The sequence below is a fragment of the Coturnix japonica genome, chromosome 1 (assembly GCF_054131305.1).
Source record: "Coturnix japonica strain WE chromosome 1, WE-NBRP24, whole genome shotgun sequence".
NCBI classification, from domain to species: Eukaryota; Metazoa; Chordata; class Aves; order Galliformes; family Phasianidae; genus Coturnix; species Coturnix japonica.
In genome coordinates, this window is record NC_140663.1 from 105,322,387 (window position 1) to 105,345,116 (window position 22,730).

Here is a 22,730-nt window from a genome sequence, read left to right on the forward strand (position 1 = left end):
AAAAAAATCCTGTTCATTTTGCTTTTTGGGATTTTCGTACCCAAGAAGAAAAGTAAGGCAGGATTTTGCTGTACATCATTGTCGTAGTAGTATGTAGCAGAGATGGTAGAAAGCACTATTGAAAGGGTCACCATCCAAGTTATTTATCAGTCTGGTGAGAACAGGTAGAATTTAGAAGACACAACTGAAGGATTTGTGAGGCTGATAGCACCAGGGTGATAAAGAGGGGGGATAAAGTTTAAGCTGTGTTTAGCTCTGGGAAGAAAAGGTAAGAAAACTGCTATTTTTCAGAGTACCTTACTGAAAATACAAGCTGGAGTTTGTGGTTAAGAACGTCACATTCAGATTCAACTGTGTTCACCTAATTAATATTTCAAGAGCAGTCTGGGTAAATAAACAGGAATTTATCTGTTAAGAAACTCTCATTAGTTTCTTCTTCTTAACAGAAATAGTCTGGCAAGTTTTAGAATGTTAGCTAATGACTCAAAAAAATGGATAATAAATATTGATCACATTCACAAAATTGGAGCTGGGTGCATAAATCATTATTTAGGTGTTTGGGCAGAAGTATCTCTTTCTCTACAGAATGGCTTTCAAAATCAATATATATAAGAAGAATTCAGAAGACTTTGAGATCAAATTAATGATATTTTCTAGCAGATGGACATATATAGCTGAATTTAGGCACTATAATTTGAATCTCTCTGCTGTAGTATTGAGAAATCATTCACTTTCAGGAAAAAAAAATGTGTTGGATTTTGTTGTCATTCAGTAAAATGGAAAAAACCTACAAAAACTGCAATTTGTCTCTGAATGAAAGCTTTTACTGATTAGTTATTTATCTAAAAACTTTGTGTTTTCACTTTCTCCTTGCTAATACAGAAATGTTCCAGGTAACCCAATACAGAGCAACCCAAATAACTATAAATACCGTTGAGGTTTGGATAAAATATTGGGGATACAGCTACTGTATCCTTCTCTTTAGAAGTTACAGCAGACCTCAGTAATGCTTTTGGCAAGACTTTAGACTTGGAGTTGACCACCTGAGTATTTCCATTTATTGTTAAAAGAGGCTGAACCCAGAAAATTAAACTTTCCTTTGTGATTGTTAGTGAAGTGCTCTATTTCAATTTCAGTTATCTACATATGTATATGTATGAAATTGAAAAGTTCTCACCCTCATGAAGTTCCTGAATTTAAAGAATGTGGCGAACACGTTTCATTTTTTAATGAACAGAAACTGAGTTTGAAAATTACAAGACCCAAATTCTTAAATGTAAAGTGAGATTTTTGAATGTTTCTCTCAAGTCATAACGCTTTTCAGATGATCTTGAAAAGTCAAGATGGGAAAAAAAAAAAAAGTTTATTTTGGTTTTCTGACATTAGACTTCTCCCAGAATTTATGAAAATACCAAACATTTTCTTTCTTCTCCTTCTCTGTGTTCCTTTGGAAACTGAAAGGAAAAAAAAAACAAACAAAAAAAATTTTTACTTTTTTTTTTTTTTTTTTCCTCTTGCATAGCTTTTACTGCTTGTGCAGGAAAACTCAATTTTCTGGATATTGGAGATATAAAATCAATAAGATTAGGTTTTATATAGCTGAAGGAATTAATTTTGTTATTTTAAGATAGGAAACCCTGGGGTCTGTAGGAAATCACGTATCATGGGAAGTCGGCAGGCCTGACAGAGAGATATACATTGTCTTCCTAACCACACTTTTATATTAGGTGATATTCAGTAGGTCACTGGAGGATGGTTCTGCAGTTGATTTGATGAGGGTATATTTTTTCCTGTTCCTCAAAGCACAATGGACAAACCTCATCAGCACAGAAATTTCTCTGGGGCTTTTCTGTTCTTCCGTTCCCATCTTGGAGTATATCTTTTGATTTAAGCCTTTTGTTGCTAGCTATTTGTTTTGCTTTCCATCATCTATGCTAGAATGGAACGTGTTATAGCGTTCTGATTCTGATTACCTCATCTTGCAGGATGATACTTTGTTCAAAACATAAAATGTACATGGTAAGGTAGCTCTTTATCCGGTGTATGCTAGAGTAATTCTGTTTAGTTCAGTGAAGCTGTGATAATTGAAAATTACCAGTTGAAAACTTAGCCAGATAGCTCCTAAGAGTATGACAGATTTTTGTTCTGCCTTGATCTGCTAAGCAGTGGAAAGGGTGACAGCACTGTGAGTCTTAACCTTCAAGGTGGCATATTTGAAATAAACCATATTCAAACCTTTTTTACAGTCACAGGAACTGTTGCCCTACAGCAGTGAAAATAAGCTGAGAAAAAAAAAATTGAGGATGAAAGGAATTTCAGTCACATAAAAAAGATTTTTTTTCTTTTGCTTCCATATTGTCTTGGCTTTTAGATGTTTTTATCGTGTGCTGATGACCTTGAGAATAGATAACATGAAGAATTTTTCTTCTGTTGAACAGTAATAAATTTTAAATGACATTTCCTTAGACACCTTTATTGAATAGTGATTCTAATAGGCTGCTACCTCAAACATGGTTTAAACAGAGAATGAAGATTAAAGTCCACATTTAAAAGTATGACTTATAAATTCTAGCCTAGTTTTACTTATTGTGCCCTCTCCAAAGCCAGTATTTCTTGTAAAAATGGAAATAACACTTTCTCTGTGAATTCTTAGTGATATGAAAAAATGAAGTGTTTTATAACCATTTTTATGTTGTTACATCAAGAATTTTCATTTATTTTCTAAGCTCAAAGTATCTTCTGCTGTGATAGCCAAGTAAGCTAACCACCTAGGGCTTCAAAGCATACAAAGAGGTACTAGGCACTGGAGTTTGTGATGAATTCAGTTCTTGTCATATACCACCTGCCAGGGTATATAACAGATCTGTAATGGGTTTCTTACCTTTTAGTGTGCAGTAAATGGATTGATAGATTAGGTCTGAGACCAGTGAACCATGGAATCAGAGGTTTGCTAGAAGGAGTTTATTACTCTTTAATAATATTCTTGGTCTTGTGTCAGCCAAGAGGGATGAGCTAGATTATCTGAAAGTAAGCTGGATGCCAAAATCAGCATTGTCCTCATTTATCCACCTTAGTCTTCCCAACATCTACTGTATGTATTATGAAGGTTATTATAAGTGCCTGATGGAGACATTTTGTTTTGCTACCTTTTAATTTGTCTGCTAGTGTTAGAACTAATTACTAGACACCAAAGAGACCAATTTACTGTTTACTGCCACAGCAAATCAATTTGTCGTGCTATATAGGAAGGAAAAAAAAAAAAAAAAAAGGAGTGGAGTGACATGGCTATAACTTCTGAGCATTTCCTGTACCACCGAGAAAAGTATAGGTCTTCTAAGCTTGGTTGATCAAGTGTAGAGAAAAACAGATGGGCCTAGAAACTGCAGAAAGACAAAGTCATAACAAGGTTAGGGTTCATGTAATGTAGCTTGCCTTGAGTAACAATTATTCACAGATTACCTGTGATGACATCAAATTTCAGCATGTTAATGCAACTTAGTTTGAGTTCACGGTTTAAACTATTGCAATTGCCATTGTTATTATTAGTGGGATGGACAGGGGAGCATCTTGGAAAATAAGTGCTACAGTTAGATTTCTCTGTTTTTTATTTGAAATTCCAATATAGCCAGCAGTTTGGGAATCAAAAAGTTTATCTTTTCCTGAATTTGCTTATTGATTATAAGGTACCCAATTCTCTTACATTTAAAAAGTTAATTTGCAGTGCTAAATTATTTATTATAAATTGTCATAGGTTTCTAGTTTGTTGTAGTCCACCTGCCTTATCAACAATACTAATGAATGATCTTTACACATAAGAAAATGAAGTTATGCTTCTTTCTGTTTGATGGAATAAATGTCACAGGTTTGTGACACTGCATATAGGTTTCAATCCTTTTTTTTTTTTTTCTTTTTGTATTTGTGTTTGTGTGTGTGTGCATTTGTGTGTGTATTGCTAGCAGGTACTACTAGTTAAGATTATTAAAAGCAAGTTTACTAGCAGTACGGAGATAAGTTGCTGTTTCCCAGCATGTGCAAAGCACAACACAGAAGTAAAACAGTACTAGTTACTTTATGTTAAACATTTATTTTGGGCCAAATTGTAGAGAAATGTATGTGTTTTGCTGAGCCATTGGGTAACATTTGAACCTGATTGTTTTCATGGATATTTTATTATTCTCTGGCTTAATTTGAACTTTGAAGATGGCCATTGTTTCCTGTCTAGAAAATGAATACATGGAGATGATAAACAAGGGTGTACTGACATTTTCCTACCAGTAACAGAAAAATATATGATATATAAATATGATACTACAGCTATATTCCTATACTTTCTGTTTGGCAATGTTGTTTAATGAAAATATACTAAAATAGAAAATTATGAAATTATATGCTAGGATAGAGTTACATGCAGTTAAAGGATATGTAGGGTTATCCTCAGTCGTATTATTTGGTATCAGTGATTCAATTTTGCTCCAACTTTTACTCCATATGGTTGTGTTTTCTGGAGGGAGAAAAGATTTCCCCTCACTGCAAAGGCAACTAAAGTGTCCTGCTGCCCAGGTATGCTTCAGAATATCCCATTGTGGAAGAGACCCACAAGTATCATGGAGTCCAGCTCCTGTCTCCACACAGGACTATCCAAAATCCAAACCCAATGTCTGAGGGCATTGTCCAGACGCTCTTTGAACTCTGGCACTTTAGGCCATGCTCCTGCCCTGGTCAGTGCATTCCATGTCCACTGTCCTCAGGTGAATAACTTTTTCCTAACCCCCACTGCGATGCTCCCCTGATGCAGCTCCATGCTGTCCCCTCAGGTCCTGTCACTGCCACCAGAGAGCAGAGCTCAGCACTGCCCTTTGTACTTGAGGCTGCACTTCCTGTTCCAGTTTCGTGGGGGACAGAGACTTTTTCCTACCAAGTGCCTGCCATAGTAATTTTTCCCTCTGAGTGAACATAAACCTTATTTCCTAGTGAATCTTTGAATTTCTGATAGGAAGATGAAAAGATCTTTGGGTTCCAAAGTCAACAATATTGTTAACCTTATGGCAGAAGAACTATTGCTCGTATATCATATTGTAGTAGCGTGCTCCTGCAGGGTGATGTCAGATTCTAGAGGCCTACCTCCTCTGTGTGTGGGAATATGTATCATTTTATGTGTCCCTTTTTCCAGCTTGTTATTCAAATAGGTAAGACACTTAAGTTCTTACACCCATAAATAAATTGAATAATCACAGAGATCAAATAGAGGAGAGTTAAGGAAGCCATACCGGTGAGAAGTAAACATTATTCTTTTTCTTGTAAACCCTTCCTTTTTCTGAGGCTGAAGAGCTAGGAAATATTTGGAGATTCAAAAACTCAGTTGGTTTTATATGTAGTATGGAAAAATACTAAGAAAATCTGATCTGTTATTTACTACTTCTGTCTGGTTTCTCCTATGTTGGAACAAAGTTGTTTCACCATGAAAATAAAGTTCTCTTACTTGTAAAAATAAACAAGAAAGTATGCACTAAAGCATTTTTAGCCTAATAAGAATGTCAATTTTACTTCCACCTTTTCCTTTCCAATACATTTTGGATACATATACTGCAGTTTGCTGTCTGTATTGATTTAAAACTATAGAGATTCTTAGTTATTTTTAATACAATGGATTGCACATGTTAAAAGACAGACCACATTAGGGACTGGGCTCTGCAGCCTACTTATAAAAGCAATTTTCAGTTGCTTTATTAGCTTCATACATTAGGTTTTGTTCCACTTTACATGCTATACTGTAATTCATCCAAATGACTGTTGTTAAAAAGAACTGGAGGCTATCATAAGACACAAAGAAACATAACAGACGCCTACTTTTTTTTTCCCCTGATGTTTACTTAGTAGAATTAATTTCAAAGACATATTATAATAGCTCTGAGAACCTCAGCAGTCAATGATAAATTCATTCACTGTAAGTTAGAGAAAATGAAATGGTTTAACATCAACTGAAATATTTTATTATTTACTATCTGCAAGATAAAAATGATAGCAGATCAAAATTAGGCTAACACATCTCTTCTTGTCTGATTTGATTTTATGATTTTGAAGCAGTGGTTTTTAAATTTGGAAAATTAGCGCTAACCTTATACCACATTTGAAAATAACCAGAATATCTCCACAGACTTGTGCTGGCTTTGGTTTTAACCCCAAATAAAATAGGTATAAATGAGGTGAATGTTGTTGTGGTATGATACTGCTTTTTAGCAGATGTTGTACAAGAACATACTATACAAAGTAAAATAATAAGTAATTTGATTTGCTTTAATTGCTGGGTTTTGTGTATTTTTGTTGTTGTTTGTATTATTTTGTTTTGTTTTGTTTTTTTTCAGTTTAAATTCTAAGGGTTTGTTTGTTTGTTTTAATATTTCAGTGTATCTATTATTTGGAATTTATAAGACCAAAATGAAAATTAGATGAGTGCAATTCTTGAGAGCAGAAGGAATTGAGAAAACCCTCCTCACACACAGTAAAGCTATATGAATAAACAGATGCAGTAGCACAGCATCAGGAAAAGGAAGTTTGTAATGCAGTAAATCCCTAATTACTGTTATATTTGGGTATGATACTTTACAGAGACCATTTTTTATCATGCCACTTCCCCCATTTTAGAAATTCCAGGGAAGTTGTTTAATTTTCCATCTCTGTTCTCCTATGTCCAACCTGCTGTCTCATAGGAATATTATATAATATATTATATTATTTGGTGATATTACAATATTCTGTAGGTTTAAAACATTGCAAAAGTGGTTAGTAACCATGTCTCATGCTCTTTCTGGAGTCCTGCAGCAAAATATTCTCCTACCACAGTATGTTGCTTATTCTCATTTAAAACTATTTGTCAATCTGAAGTCTGTTCTGGGAAAAAGTTATGATGCTCCAAATGTTTTATAAGCAGCTGGGCAATAATTACACAGTATTAAGGGCTTTTGTGACATAATGCTGACCATTTGTTCTTCATTTCCATTGAGACATTTTTGAGTTAATTTTGAAGACGTAGGATTCTTTTTTTAATATATACTCTAGAATCTAGCTTTATGTGCTTTTAATTTTCTTTACTTTCACAGGTGTATTTTAAGCTTTAAACTAAATGACAGCAAACATAATGAATATAATGAAAATCAAATATAGATAAATTGTATATTTATCATGGTATTTGTGGATTTGGGACAGTGTTGCTCATAAACATTGAAAATGTTACAAAGAAATTAAGGAACAGCTTACAAGAAAAGAGTGTACATTTTCTAATCAGTTGCAACATCTGCATTGGTGAGATGAAGCAGAATGAAATTATTCTCTTATTTTTTGAAATTTCTGAAGTATGTGTTATTCCTAAGATCTTTCTGGATAATCTTCTCTGTGCTACAGCATGTTAAATACCAGTATATTTAAGCAGCAATTGGAGAGGGTCCAGAGGAGGGCCACAAAGATGATCAGATGGCTGGAGCACCTCCCCTGCAAAGACAGGGTGAGGGAGGTCGGCTTGTTCAGCCTGTAGAAGAGAAGGCTGTGGGGTGACCTCATTGCAGCTTTCCAGTTAATAAGGGGAGCCCATAAACAGGAGGGGAGTAAACTTTTTACAAAGATAAGATAGTAGCAGGACAAGGGGAAATGGTTTTAAGTTGAAGAAGGGAAGATTTAGATTACATGTCAGGAAGAAGTTCTTTACTATCAGAGTTGTGAGCTGATTGAACAGGCTTCACAGAGAGGTTGTGGATGCCCCATCCCTGGAGGCACTCAAGGCCAGGTTCAATGGGGCCCTGGGCAGCCTGGTCTAGTATTAAATGGAGAGGTTGGTGACCCTGCTTGTGACAGGGGGTTGGAGATTCTTGATCCTTGTGGTCCTTTCCAACCCAGACCATTCTGTGACTTTTGTAATTGTTTTTGACTTTCTTAAAGCCCTCAAGCATCTAGTAGTATCATTTGTGATGTTTCTGATAATGTGATGCTTCTAAATAGGAGTAATAAAAGCAAACCATCTTGTACAACTCATGTATTTTTAAATAAGAAAGCCTACACGAGTGCTGCTTACCATGCTCTTATTTTTTCCCTCAGATATGAACTCTGAGTCAATAACTATTTCTACCTTCAAAGCAGCATTGTGCTAAAAACGTATAAATTATTTTGTCAAATTAACATTAAACAGATGTCTACTTTTGGGAAAAAAAAAAACAAACCAAAAACATTTGACTATTTCACAGAAGACTCTCCTCATAATATTTAAATATAAAATTTAAATATCCATTTCTAAATTTGGCTTTAAAATCAGAAAGACCAATACATTTTTACTTATTTTGTCAAAAGACAAAAGGCAGGCTTAGCTTCTTCAAAAGAGATAATAACTTCTGTGATGTTACTAAGTGCTGTAGCAAATAAATATGATTTTTGAGAATTCTTGATGCGTCAGTGGTATTTTTAAAAAACTATTCAAAGTTGTAGGACTTAAGTTCCTACTGAGATGACGGTATTTGTTTTGTAGAAGTAGAAAGTGTAAGATACTGCAGCAAGTGCATCTGTAAGAGTTCACATGCAGTGACCAGTGGTTCACATAGTATCACCTACCACTGAATGACTGACAGGGGTTTGGGCTTTTCTAAACCTCAGTTCCCAACGGACCATCCTGTTGTGACAAGTGTTTCATGGTTTTCTACTAAGGAAGACCATAGGGACCTAAAATCAATGTTTTACTACTTGCTATTTGTAAGATAAAGTTTATACTTTGTTATATATGTCTGTCTATTACAACGTGTTTGTTTATATCTTTAAAGTTTCACAAATGATAGTTTGGAATAGCCTTAGAGGTAAGTCTCCCCTTTCCTTTTCCCTTTTTTTTTTTTTTTTTCTGGCCACTTGTCTTAGAGTTCAAAAAACACATTTTTCAAAACTGAGCATCAGCATTACTCAGGGAATTGCCTGTTTTTATGATACAGAGCTCTACACTGTGTACTGTTATCTAAGGTAAATTCCACACTCAACTTTTCTGTTAACTGCATGTTTCTCCCAAATGAAAAGTGGTCACCTTCCTCAGAGTGCTAAAGGAAGTATTTCTCAAAGAACAGCCAACAACAAAGCTAAATTCATTGTTACCTGTATTCTGTCTGTCATGTCAGTGCATTGGTAGGCAGGACCACTCACTAGAATTAGAATACCAGCTTATTTTTATTTTTCTACAGCTTTTATTAGAATACATTCTTTGTTTCTAAGAAATGATGTAAATAAACAGCTGTGTACAAAATTCAATCCAGCTGAAATTTATCTATGCTGTCCGAAGATACAGCAAAATATCCTTGTTTAATTTTTATGGTAATAACATAGTTTATCTGTGCATTAATTATCTAACATGCTTCCTCTACACAAGAGATTGCTGTTTCATAGTGATTTTATTGCTGTATTGCAAACCTTAAATCCAATTATATCAATTTCCTCTACCGAGCAAAATGTGTTTGTTTGTTTGCTTTTGTTTCTATTGACATTTGCAGTGGTTTTGGCTTTGTTTTGCTTATCAGGGATTCTGGCAGATGATAATTTTTAGAAAGTCCGTGGCAGTTTTGTGCTTCTGGGAAGCTTTTCACAGATGTAAGCAATAACACTGAAGAATATATCTTATGTTTAATTAGCTATTGACTGATTGCCACTGTGAGCTGATTACATATGGAAGTCAAGCTTTCAGTATTGGGCATGGTCTTGAAAGTAAAGTAATCAGATAATATATGTTCTTATAAGAAAAAGGAAAAGAAGGGCTGATGAGACACAGTAGCAGGAGGGAAGTACTCTGCTGCCTGGAATTACAAAAGTAGTGATGGGACTGCTCTGTTCAGTCTGCCAAGTTGCAAGAAGAGATTGAGTTTTACATGGTGTGAAGGCCAGTGGCATCCTGGCTTGTATCAGGAATGGTGTGATGAGCAGGACTAGGGAAGTCATCCTGCCCTGATTGGTGACGCCTCACTTAGAGTACTGTGTTCACTTTTGGGCACCTCAGTACAGAAATGACACTGAGGTGCTAGAGCAGGCCCAAAGAACGGCAACAAGGCTTGTGAAGGGCATGGAGAATATGCCCTATGAGGAGAGGCTGAGGGAACTGGGGCTGTTTAGTCCGGGGAAGAGGAGGCTGAGGGTAAGACCTTATTGCTATCTTCCAGTATCTGAAAGGTGATTGCAGCAAGAGTGGGGTTGGTCTCTTCCCACTGGTGACAGGTGACAGGATGAGGGGAAATGGCCTCAAGTTACACAGGTGGAGGTTTAAAATGTATATCAAAAAGAAAGGGTTGCTAAGCACTGGAATAAGCTCCCTTCAGAGGTGGTTGAGTCACCATCCCTGGATGTGTTTAAAAACCATTTGGATGTGTTGCTCAGGAACATGATTTAGTGGAGGGTTGTTTGTTAGGTTAGTATGTTTAGGTTGTGGTTTGACTTGATGATCTTTAAGGTCTTTTCCAACCTGAGTAATTCTATGATTCTGTGATTCAGAGTAATATGGAACAGGTTACTGTCTCGCTCCAATTTAGGAGTGAGGCAAAGGTTCTTTTGATATGTTATGCCCAGCGTGAGATTAAGAAGAAGAACATTCAAATGTTGATCCGACCAGTTTATTGGAAATAATAGACAATTGAGGGGATGGGGAAGGGAGAGCGGCGAATGCCAAAATTAGGATGATGGGGAAGGGAAAGTAGGCGATAGAAAAAGGTAGAAAAGAGCAAGAATTACGTTAAAGCGGGGAATAGTCACCTCCTGGATGCAGCAGCATCCCATAGCACGTTGTTAACGTTGGTCCGGGGCAAAATAAGCGTAGGGGAGAGCAGCAGCGAAGTAGCAGGCCACAGATCGATGAAACGCAGAGAAGATGGTCAGAGTAGCGAGGTCTCAGGAAGTGGAATCTCGGGCAGCAAGGTCCCTCGGAGCAGAGTCTCGAGCAGCAATCCCAGAAGAGATAATAGGCAGCAGTAGGACAACGGTGGAGGAATCTGAGGTCAGATACCTAGATGCCCACAAAACCGTGGTTTGTCCGTGCCCTTTTTATCCCTCTTTCCAGCCTTCGAGACATTTCGGGACGGTTCGGGTCAGAGTCCTGTGATTTCCTCAGAGATGTCAATCTTCCTTGAGATGAGCCAACATGAGAGAAAGACCACTTAAGGGCCATCAGTCCTCAGAGATGGCCATCTTCCTTGAGATAGACCTACACAAAAGACCACTTAAGGGCCATTGATCAGTATCTTATCTCCCTTTTGTAGCTCCCGGACTTGTCCATCTCCTAAACAAAGGGATTTCTCGAACCTTGGTTCCTGTGTGTCTCAGACAAAAGGCAGTCCTGGAACCTTGGCCAGGACTTGCCTGAACTTGTCCATTTCAGCAAACTTTGAGACAATACTGTAAAAAGCATGGCTTCTTACAGTTACCCATGGGTATGGTGGGTGAGACATTCATCCCTGGAGACATTCAAGGTCAGCCTGGGTGAGGCTTTGAGCATCCTGGTATAGCTGTATGTGTCCCTTTGTGTTCATCGCAAAGGATTTGGACCAGATGACATTTAAGAGTCCCTTCCAGCTTGGGTGATTCAATGAATTCATTGCTCTGGGACACCACGGTAGCAGATCCAGCTCTGTGCTGTGTGTAGCACTGTGGACTGCCAGTTTCTCTTCTTTCTCTTCACTTCCCAGCAGACTCTGGTTTCTTTTCTGGGAAACTTTGACTTAACTGGTTCAAGGTAACTGTTTATGCAGGATACAGTTACTGTCGGGTACATGCACAAGGTTGCTTTTTTCTAGGCTAAGCATAACTTTAGGGATATATATGATATCTTCTGCTGTAAACCAGTGATTAGCAATTTTACTTCAGATTAATTTTCTTGTCCTGTGTTGGAGGATCCTTCATTAAGAGTCAATGTAAGAATCAGATTTTAAAGTTTTAGAGTTGCCTTTGGATTTCTGGGACTGAGGGACAGAGATAAAGAAAGTATTGGACTAGGTATTCAGTAGAGGTTTAAGGTGGAGGGTCTTGTGCTCAGAAAATGCCCTTGTCAAAAGAAGTTCACTGAGATAGTACCACAAAAGAATGAATTTCAATTAGTTATAAATATTACATATAAAAAGAGTGTTGTTATTCAGACGAATGTGATATATATCATCATATTACCATGTAAAAAAAATAAAATGAATCATTCAGTTGGGGGATACATTTGTCTGCTTTTTAAAAAGTTAGCCAGATGAAGCAGAAAATCATTCTTGTTTTGTGTTTGTGAATTGCTTTACTCTTCTCCATGAATGGGAAAAGTGATCTTTTAAATAAAAAATTATTTTGTGAATATTACAAATACATATCTAAGAATTTAAAAATGAAAAACAAAATTAAGAAGAAAGCCTCCAAAACATGTAGGGAGATCAGGTCCTGGGAATCTTGTAGAGAAACATGGAACATTGGCTACCTTGAAAATAATAATTTTATAAATATACTTTAGTAGCTTATTTTGCCTTCCTCTAGTAAAATTCTTTAGTCTGAGTTTGTCAGAGACACTAAGGTTCATAAATATTCATCACTTAGAAGAAATTACATAGATTTTATTTTAAAGTCAATATTGAGCTTGCTAATGGAAATAGCTCAGTTAATTAACTAAGTGGTATCCTAAACTGAACTTACATGAAACTCTTTCTTACACTGATTGTTTTTCGTTAAGAGAGGTTGCATAAAAATTAAGTTCTCCCCTTCCATTTTAAATCATTTCTTAGGAGACGTGATTTTAGGCAGAAAAAACTTTCTGAACAGTGACTGTAAGAATTGCTGTTTTATGTAATCATCTTAAAAATGTTATGGAAGTGTCATTTGTAATATATCGATAAGTCAGCTCGTATTTCATGCTTTTTATTACTTACTTCCTTTATATCCTAGTCTTGGTGTAGACAGTAGCTAAACTTGCTTTTGGTCGTTATGCTATGGGCTGAATGTGCTGGAGTCACCTATCTTTTTTGCTTTTATTTTAGCAAAAATTGAATAGTAAAGCAGAAACTGCAGCTTGTCTTACATTATCATGTTTTATCAAGGAAATGGACTACACATTCTAAATTTTTCCTCATACAACCAATGATGTATTTTTTAAAAACCTGATACTGCCAGTTATCCTACAATAGAAGCCCACTTTAAGAACATATTTTTAATATCCGAAGGACCTTTCCAAGTCAATAATACAAGAAAAACGTTGTTAGCAGTCTGAACAGTAATCTGTTTGGTCCTTTCAGGTAAATGGGAAATAACATTGACATTGACTTGTGAGCAAGAAGGGAAATGTTCAAAATCAGGCATTCATCACATGAATGAGTCATTTCATTGGCTTTCTTTTATCATGTGGTAGCTGCTGATAGTAAATGACGCCTTAATAACTACAGTGTTTATCAAGTTCATTCGCTTGCGATAACATTTCTATCTTTACAAAATTATTCCTAATTGTTCTTTCTTACTTACTATCTCTGCCTAATTAGTTTCATTATTTTCATTTTGAATATCTTTTTGTCTATTGCAGGATTGAACTACACAGCTATGATATTGAAATTGTTCTCTGTATACTCATAACGAGTTAAAACAGGGTCCATTGAATGTGATTTTACATCACAAGACATACCTTAGCCAATTTTTTTCTTTTATATTTACAATATTAGTCAGTATTCCTTTCCATCTGCTTCACTCTAAGTCATCACATACTGCATACCTATCTATCTGGAAAACAGTTATCTCCCTGAGGCTAAATTAGGAAGTAGTGATGGAAAAATGGTGCGTGCGAAATGTCTGAGGTCTGTACAGCTGAGCTGAGCAATTATATGTTTTTGTATCAAAGTTATCATGTTGGGATAGGAATGGAAAGAACCCAAAGTGGATTATTTAGGTTTCTAGTAAAGGAAGATATCCAAGATGTGATTTTCAAATGGAACAGAAATAAGCAATATAAGATAAAGATCTAGACTTTGAAGCCATGCAGCTATCTAAATATGAGTATTCTCATGTTTCCAGAGATATTGTCATTTTATGCTGGTAATTTATTTGTATTCTTTTAATATTTTAAAGAAAAAATTAAAAAAATGATGTACATAAAACTAATTAAGTGAAAAAATGGCCTGATATATTAAGATAAGAATAATGCTATGTATTGTGAAGACCAGTGTCAGTTTGTAAAATTAGGGTCTTCTACTGTTTTCCAATTTGGGACATAAATCTTTTTTATTATTCTGTTACTAAGCTGTCAATTAATCTAACTTAATTAACATTTGAACTAAAGTACAAAATTTTAGATACGTCACATGCATTGAGATTAATGTTTTGACACATCATTGAATTTATATAGTCCTTTGATGTTGAAATCAGAATTTAGTCTTTGAAGGAATAATCCATGCTTTTATTTTCATTTGCACTTTCAAATCTATTTTTTCCTTTGGTTACAAACCAAGGTATGTTTTCATTGTTGACCGGCTGCCAAATAAGGTAACATTGAAGATATTAATTTTTAAGCAGAAAGTGAAGTCAGTTTTAGAAAGCTGTCCCAATTAAAGTTTTTCTTTCTTCAGTTGTTTGCCCCTTGTGCACTTGATTCCTTGCCAGCTTACAGAACTCTTTGCTTTCTTCAGGCTTGTGTTTAGATTAGGCAGAATTTGGGGAAAATGTCTCATGTGCTTACCCTTTTTTTTACTCTCGTACAGATGGCGCCTTACGACCACTGCTTTTGGTCTTGTAGCTTGTGAAAGGTTGTCAGTCCTTCTCTAGTAAAACTGAACAGTTTTTCTTAGACAGAAGAGAAAGAAATAAGATATTATAGAGGATGGAACTAGGTAGATACCGGATGGATAATCCTGGGGAGGAAATAAATAAATAAAAGAAGGAGGAGAAAGAGGCCAAAAGGTGAAAAATGTAGATAAGAGTTTTGGAGTGGGACATATTGTTTACTCTTCCCTGGAGAAATTCTGGAGCTAAGAACTAGCTGGAGGACAGAATCAGGCTGTTGTATGTCCCAATGGCATCAGAATCCCATCTTAGGGAGAGGACTTTGGAAGCTGTGTCATGTTGACCAGGACCTGGAGAAGCCTATCAAAAAAGTTCTGTAATTGATTGCAATCTCCAGTTAAAGATGGTAAGTTAAAAGGTAGACAGAAAGATTGTAACTTAAGAAGCAGAGAAAATTCCTGAGATCCTCTGCATGTCCAGTTGTGACACAAAAGGGACCTGAATTACAATACCCAGTCAGCATACCCTTATCTGTTACTCCATGGAGTGTTTCCCAAATTATGCTTCTGGAAATAAGCTGTTTCACCATAAACAGCCTGCAGCAGTACCTTAGCTCAGCGGGAGCATTTATAATTCCCTTAAGCACATGAGGTTCTAATTTGATTAGCCAGCTTGACTGCTTGATGCCAGAATTAAAAATAGATAGATAGATGATGATAGATAGATAGATAGATAGATAGATAGATAGATAGATAGATAGATAGATGATTGATAGATAGATAGATAGATAGATAGATAGATAGATAGATAGATAGATAGATAGATAGATAGATAGATAGATGATAGATAGATGATAGATAGATGCAGAACTGAAGAATCTGTTTTACACACAAAAACATGAAACATTTTACATGGATCTTACATGGTATTCCCTTGCTAATGTCCAGCCAAAAATTTGTTTCTTACATGTTTATCCATAGCCATTAACTTGAATTTGACTGAAGTTCTGTCTTTACCTACCTACTGTTGCTCTTTTAGTTTCTTTGGTAAAAGAAAAAGGCATTAAGTTTCTCTGTAAAATGAACAGATTCATAATGACTTCGATTTTGTTTTTATTTAGTTTTATTTATTCACATGCACTACAATTAATAAAAATAAAGGAAACACAATCATATATTTGTGCTACAATTTTAACCCTGGAGCTGATTTGTAAGACTGCATTTACCTAGGTTGCCACCTCACTTCAGGTGGAATCTGTTTTGCCTTGTTTCTCTTTTTTATTGTATTTTATTATTATTTCTTGGTGTGGTGTGTGTCTGTAGTTACTTTTGAAAAACATGTGAGTGAAGTAATGTATATAAACAAAACCTTATCTTTCCTCTTCTCTGTTTCTAGATTAAACATATAACATAGAATCACATAACACTTTGGTTGGGAAGGGACTTCAAAGCCTACTCAGCCCCAACCCCTGCTGTGGGCAGGGCTGCCCCCCACCAGCTCAGGCTGCCCAGGGCTCCATCCAACCTGGCCTTAAGCACCTCCAAGGATGAGGCACCACAGCTTCTCTGGGCAGCTGTGCCAGCGCCTCACTGCCCTGAGTTAAGAATTTCCATCTGATATCTACCCTAAATCTCCCCCCTATTAATTTTACTTCACCCTTGTCCACATCTGTTTTTGTTTCTCCCTTCTTATTTATCAGAGTTTAATACTACATCTTAGTATATAGTCATTTATTTTTTTTCCATAAAATACTAAAAATTTATTTTTGTCTGTCTTCTTGTTGCCACAATGTATTTGATTAAAGCTCATTAGAGACAAATGAATTTAAATTTCAGATTTTCAGGCATCACCTTGTTTGGTTTTTTTTGTTTGTTTGTTTGTTTTCTGCCAGTGGTTACGTATTTATTTTAATTGATTTTCTGTGGAATTTGTTTATATTAATATTAAGGCTATTAAACATTGAAGATTATCATTCTAATCTTGTGAGAAAGATGAAACTAATCTTCTGTAAAATTAGGCCAAGATCTACATAGATACATAAGGGAAATGAATGCATTTTTAATTGTTTTCTTTTGTATCTTAGGCCATACTGGAAAAGCAGAGTTTTTGTTATATTTAATAAGATTAGGAGGATAGAACAAGCGATTTGACTCATGGGTCAGTTTTGATTAAAAAAGATGTTATGGGGTGGATATAATGAACAACAGAGATAATTTAACTAACTGCAAATCAAGTTAATGAATTAGAACCATCTTCTAAGTATGGCCTAGTAAACCACATGTAGAATATATGAAAGATATTTTTGTAGTATCAGCAGATCAGTGTTTTCAAATTGAATTTGCGAAGAAATATGAATAATGAACCATACTTCTTAGCTGTTTTTAATAGTTAGTTGCTATATTTTCTTTTCCTTTCCCAGGAACTTTATTTGCTGTTTCCAATTATTTTTCAAGTCCAGATGGTTTCTCCTCTAGTAAAGGTTTGCAACGTTGCCCATACTGTACAGTGACACCTCACCTCTCCAGCTATAGAAGACAAGCTGGGAAGGACAGCATGGAGTGTTGGCTCCAACCTGTTTTATTTACTTTCAACCTGTTCCTGTATTTACTCCAAATGCTTCAGTGATGTTAGATTTGAACTGTGTAATTCTCTGATTAATAATTTCTAATTACTGGCAAAGGATGTACTTGGTTAAAATCTGACTACTTTGAATGCAGATCGGAGAATCAAGTTCAGTATTGATGACACATTTCTTCATTATTTTTCTTCACTATAAGCATCTGCTGATGCAAATTCGGGCAAAAATGACAACTCTGAACACCTCGTCAGAAAACAGATGCTTATAAATTTCCAGATCAAAGAGGCCGAGGAAAGTTAGATCTCATTCAAGTGGTCACTTTCATGCTTTTATATTCATTGTTGCTCTCTAAGACTAAAAATTTAGCATGAAAGCACTTTCATATATGAAAAAAACAAAACAAAACAAAACAAAACACAACACACTTTTAATGTACTACAAATGCAATAGTAGAATAACAAAAATGAGAAGTCTGATGATTTACTTATTTGTAGGAAAGAGAATGTTGTAACTGACTGGCAAGATGCCATAATAATTTGACTACTGTTTCTAGTCTTTCCTTGACTTCCTTCTACAGGTGTACACAATTAACTTATATACCTTATGTGTATAGCATATGTGTGTATAATTTTAAATTGCTTCATGTTGTTTATTTGTTTTTTTCCCTCACTACAAAAGCAGCTTCTGATACTTTTTTCAGGTGTCCAAAGATCTACCAGAGAAGCAAAAAGAAATAGAGATTCTGCTAAAGGATTTCATAGAGCTTGATAAGCAAATAAATCAACTGACATTGTGGATAACACCTGTCAAAAACCAACTAGAGCTTTATAACCAAGTGGGTCAGCCAGGAGCTTTTGATATTAAGGTAAGTTTTCTGTTTTAAAAAGGAACCTGGATGTTTTATGGTTAAAATGTCAGTTGGAGCATTAGCTGCATGGCTTGTATTAAGAATATAACTTTGATACATAAATCCATGACAATTCCCTAAGATTCTGTTGTATGAAAGCTCTTTTTTTTTTTTTTTTTTTTTTTTTTTTTCCCATTAGACAGTTTCTTGTGATAGAGCTTTTTAGGGTAGCAAAGTGAAATGTAAAAATAGTAAATAATTTTTGCTAAACGATATCATGAATGAGTAACCTAAAAAGCTAGTACATGAAATTTAGGATATCAGTGATGGACTGTTTAAGCAGTTTTCATCATGTCAGTATGATCAGCTGAAAATCAGAATAATTAGGGCTGTGTAATTCTCACACTGGAAGAAATACATCTAACTGCTAACCATCTAAGATAGATAACAATAAATCAGTAGAACTAATTGTCCAGTAATTGTAAATAAAATATTTATAATCTAATTCTCAATGTGTATTTAGGTATTAAAAAGTGTCTATATGTAGTTTGTATGAAACCAAAGAAACTGAGGATTAAATATACTGATTAGAATAAAAGGCCTTGCTGCGTGTCTGCTTTGACCATTTGGTTTTTCATTATTTATCTATGTATACATGACCTTAATGAAGACTGGGAAAATATTATACCGTACATCAACTTACTGAAGTCCGTGAGTTTTTCTTTGGTTTGGTTCACAGCAGCTGAGCATTTTGTTAACACAAACAAAGATTAAAAAACAACACTGTTCTGTGTTGGTTCTCATGTTACAATTTTGGGGAGGGGAGGCAGCAAGGAGGGGAAGGCAAATATTCTAAAATTGTTTTGCTTTGCATGAAATTGAATAATTGCTTCTAAAGTCATATTTGTTTTTGCAGAGAATATTTATTAAATTCACTTTGTACTCATTGCTTTTGTTCAGCTGTTCTAATGCTGGAACTTTTCTATGTCATACAATCACATTATGGAAAATACAGCATCTCAAGATCTGTTGTAGTCCTATAATTGACAGAATGAGTTCAGTGGTGACATTCATTTCCTTTCAAAAAGATAAATTAGGATAGCTCTGAAATGTCTTTATGTAAATAGAACAAAGAATGGAAATTACCTTAAAGAAAATTATCTATGCTCACTTCCTGTGTTTTAACAAAAATTTTTTAATCAGAACTCTTCCATTTCTTTCTTTCAGTCTTCTTCATTGTTTTTTTTGTTTGTTTGTTTGTTTGTTTTTGTTTTTGTTTTTGTTTTCAAGACTGGTTCCACCATTAAGTTTGCTGCAAACTGTAAGGATCTTGTTTTTTCTATTGCTTGTGAGAGAGATGTTTTGCTTGTCTCTTTCAGTCCTTTTATGGTGATGGTACAGGAATATTTTTGAAAAGCTTTTAACAGAATAGGGAAAAAGAAAGTCTATAGTCCTGATGTGGTGGGATGAAATTTTGTATGATCAAAGAGGAAGGGGAGTATTGAAGATCATCAAAGGAAGGCAAGTAAGACATGAGACAACAGGGCGGTTTAACCCATCTTTCTCTTGTCATCATCACACTTGGAAATTAATAGAGTATGTGGGAGAAACTTTCTTCAGAATGTTTCAGGATGCATTGTTTCCTAAAACTGTACCCAGAATCTAGATGAAGTAGACAGTGGAACAGACTTCTTTTTTCTTCTTTGTGATACAGTTAGGAAACATGGAGGAGATATTACAAGAGTTGAGAGATGGGACATGTCCAGCGTGGTCGTCACAGGTGTTTGTCTTAGGGCTCCATCTCTCTATCTGGTTGGACTACTTTGTGTCGAGTGAGTCTTTAGGCAACAGCTTAGCTTCTAAACTAAATGCATTTTTCAATTTAAAAGGCATCAAAAGTGGTAAGAAAAACGTGAACGCCAGTTTGTTGAGACAATGCTTCTTTAAACCTCATGCACTCCCAAGAAGCATATTGTAACTTATAACAGCTTTTATTATAAAACACATTTCTTATGGAACATATATATTTTTTTATTTTATCCCTTTCTGCTCTCATAATTCTATGCATAATTTAAATGGCGGCAGCATGTCTCATGCTACCCTAATATATTTTATGCCAATGTCATTTTTCTTCATAATTCTTTTGACTTTAATTTAGAGATCACAGTGCCTTCAGACCCCAGGCCTTTGGTTAGGCACCATAATTTTTAGTGGTTGTTTCCAAAATCCTCAGTAGAATATAATAACTCGCTCATTTCTTGTTAAATAATGGTAGAATTACTACTGTAACACTATTAATTAATTTAGTGAGTAACCAGTAACTCATGAAATAACAGTAATCCAGAATCTTATTTCCAAGATTTAAAAAGCATCTCTAGCAATATTTGCTGTATTCATGTTGTTAATCCATTATTACATGTTTCTTTTATAAACAGAGATACATATATTTAAATGTAACAAAACAGTCGAAAGAAATCAGCATTGGAATGCATATTTACAGGCTGCTGTATTAATAATACTAGCATAGATCTTATTTATAAGTAATTTGTATTTTTTCTAACACATTGGCATAATGATCCATTCCAGTACTGGTTTAATAATAGAGACTGCTCCTATGAAATAATTATGTATATGGATGGGGAAATACAAAATCTGCATCTGTTGTAAGTTCTCAGCACTACTGCTAGTCTTGAACACTGGAACACTTCCATATTTGCAGTAAGCCTTCTATATAGCTTCTCATGCAGCTTGAATATATTGTGTTGCATATTTTACAACTGTTTGTGTTTTTCTAGCTTACCACATGTAGGAGAACTGTTACAGGTGCTGAACTGGTGATTGAGCACCTAGTGAAGCAGTGTGGTTGACCCAGGTGGCATAGGCAAATTGTCTGCGCCTGTACTTCCCACATGTAAGCCAGTTGGAGCCACCCTGGGCTCACATGAGGGCCAGCTGCTAAAAGGAGTGTATCTCTTCAACCCACGTTATTTCTGGGAAGAAATGCTGTCTAGAGAGAGAGCTCTTTCACCAGTTGTGTGAGTTTAAGTGTTCTTATTCCAAGTGACTACTTGGCTCACCTGTAATACTTTGCCTGGTGTTGCTGAGAGTCTGTCAGAAGCAATTTTGCTTCTTCGTGAGCACAACTCCATGTATTTATATTTTCTGTGTACTTTTTCTTTGGTACAACATTACTCTTACAGCAATTCTGCATGATTTTGTATTCCAACTTAACAAATTTAGTGAGGTATAATAATTATAGGTTTCCAATCTTACAAAAAGGTGTGAAGAAAATATAATGAAAACTGTCCATGTTGTAATATCATAAGATTATAGTACTTAACAGCTTTGTGTACAGTACAATATTGGATATAGCTATGTCAGTAGATCACTTCAGAGTAGATATGTTCAGATCTTATTTTATGTGTAATTTTGTACACACTGATATATTTTTACCAGTACCTCTGCAAACAATGCAAAGTGAAGCCTAATTTCTTTCCATGCTTTCAGTTTATGTTGAACAAATTCATCTTTCTTAGCAGTTTATCCTTGCCAGAGTCTAAGAAGCATTTGGATAATGTCTTCAATTGATTTTAATCCCCCTCTACTCTGCTCTGGTCAGGCCTCACCTGGAGTACTGCATCCAGTTCTGGGCTCTGTGGTACAAAAAAGACAGGGATCTCCTCGAGAGAGTCCAGCAGAGGGCTACAAAGATGATAGTGGTTCTGGAGCATCTCTCATATGAGGAAAGTCCGAGTGACCTGGGTCTGTTCAACATTGAGAATAGAAGACTGAGAGGAGATTTGATTAATGTTTGTGAATATCTTAAGTGTGGGAGTTAAAGAGTCATGGCCAAGCTCTTTTTAGTACTCTTTGGTGACTGGGCAAGAGGAAGCGACCATAAACTGAAGCATAGGAAGTTCCATATCAATATGTGAAGGAACTTCTTCACAGTGAAGGTGAGGGAGCACTGGAACAGGCTGCCCAGGGAGGCAGAGTGCCTCTGGGGATGAGGCGTCACAGCTTCTCTGGGCAGCTCTGCCAGAGCTTCACCACTCTCTGAATAAAGAATTATTCCACATATCTATCCTTAGTTCCTCCTCTTCCAGCTTAAAGCTATTCCCTCTTGTCCTATTACTATTACACTATGTAAAAAGTCAGTCTTCTTCCTGCCTGTGAGCAGTTCTGGTTAATAAGCTTTACTATGTTATGACTTGAGTCCATGAGAAATCCTTAACCAAAATACTTCTTTAAAAATAGAAATATATAAAGAACAGAAAGATATTTCTAGTAAGGTATATACAATAAAAGCTTACAAATAGGCTAATACTTTAGATACTTTTTTTAGTGCTACTTTCTGTTCCTTGTGTATATATTCCTCATAAACTGTTTTCTGAGTTTTCTCTTTCTGGCAGTCCTACAAATTGAGAAGTTCTGTTGAGTTACAGAATCTAGCCATTATCGAAAGGAACACTTTGCATCTATTGTCAAGAGCAATGGACTGTTATGTTGTGACTGCTGTGCTCTGCTTGTTCAGCTACTGCTAGCGTATTTGTTAGTTATGGAACTGGAGAGTGGCAT

At 35.5% G+C, this 22,730-nt stretch overlaps 1 protein-coding gene across 42 annotated transcripts in view; it reads left to right on the forward strand.

The window, feature by feature from the left end:
• The window catches only part of DMD (dystrophin), a 1,121,556-nt gene that overhangs the window by 751,909 nt on the left and 346,917 nt on the right, over positions 1-22,730 (forward strand). For all 42 annotated transcript variants that reach the window (XM_085549559.1, XM_085549432.1, XM_085549489.1 and 39 more), the window contains one exon: positions 18,006-18,170. In XM_085549559.1, the coding sequence (XP_085405685.1) occupies positions 18,006-18,170 (165 nt within the window). The remainder of the gene's footprint in view (positions 1-18,005; positions 18,171-22,730) is intronic.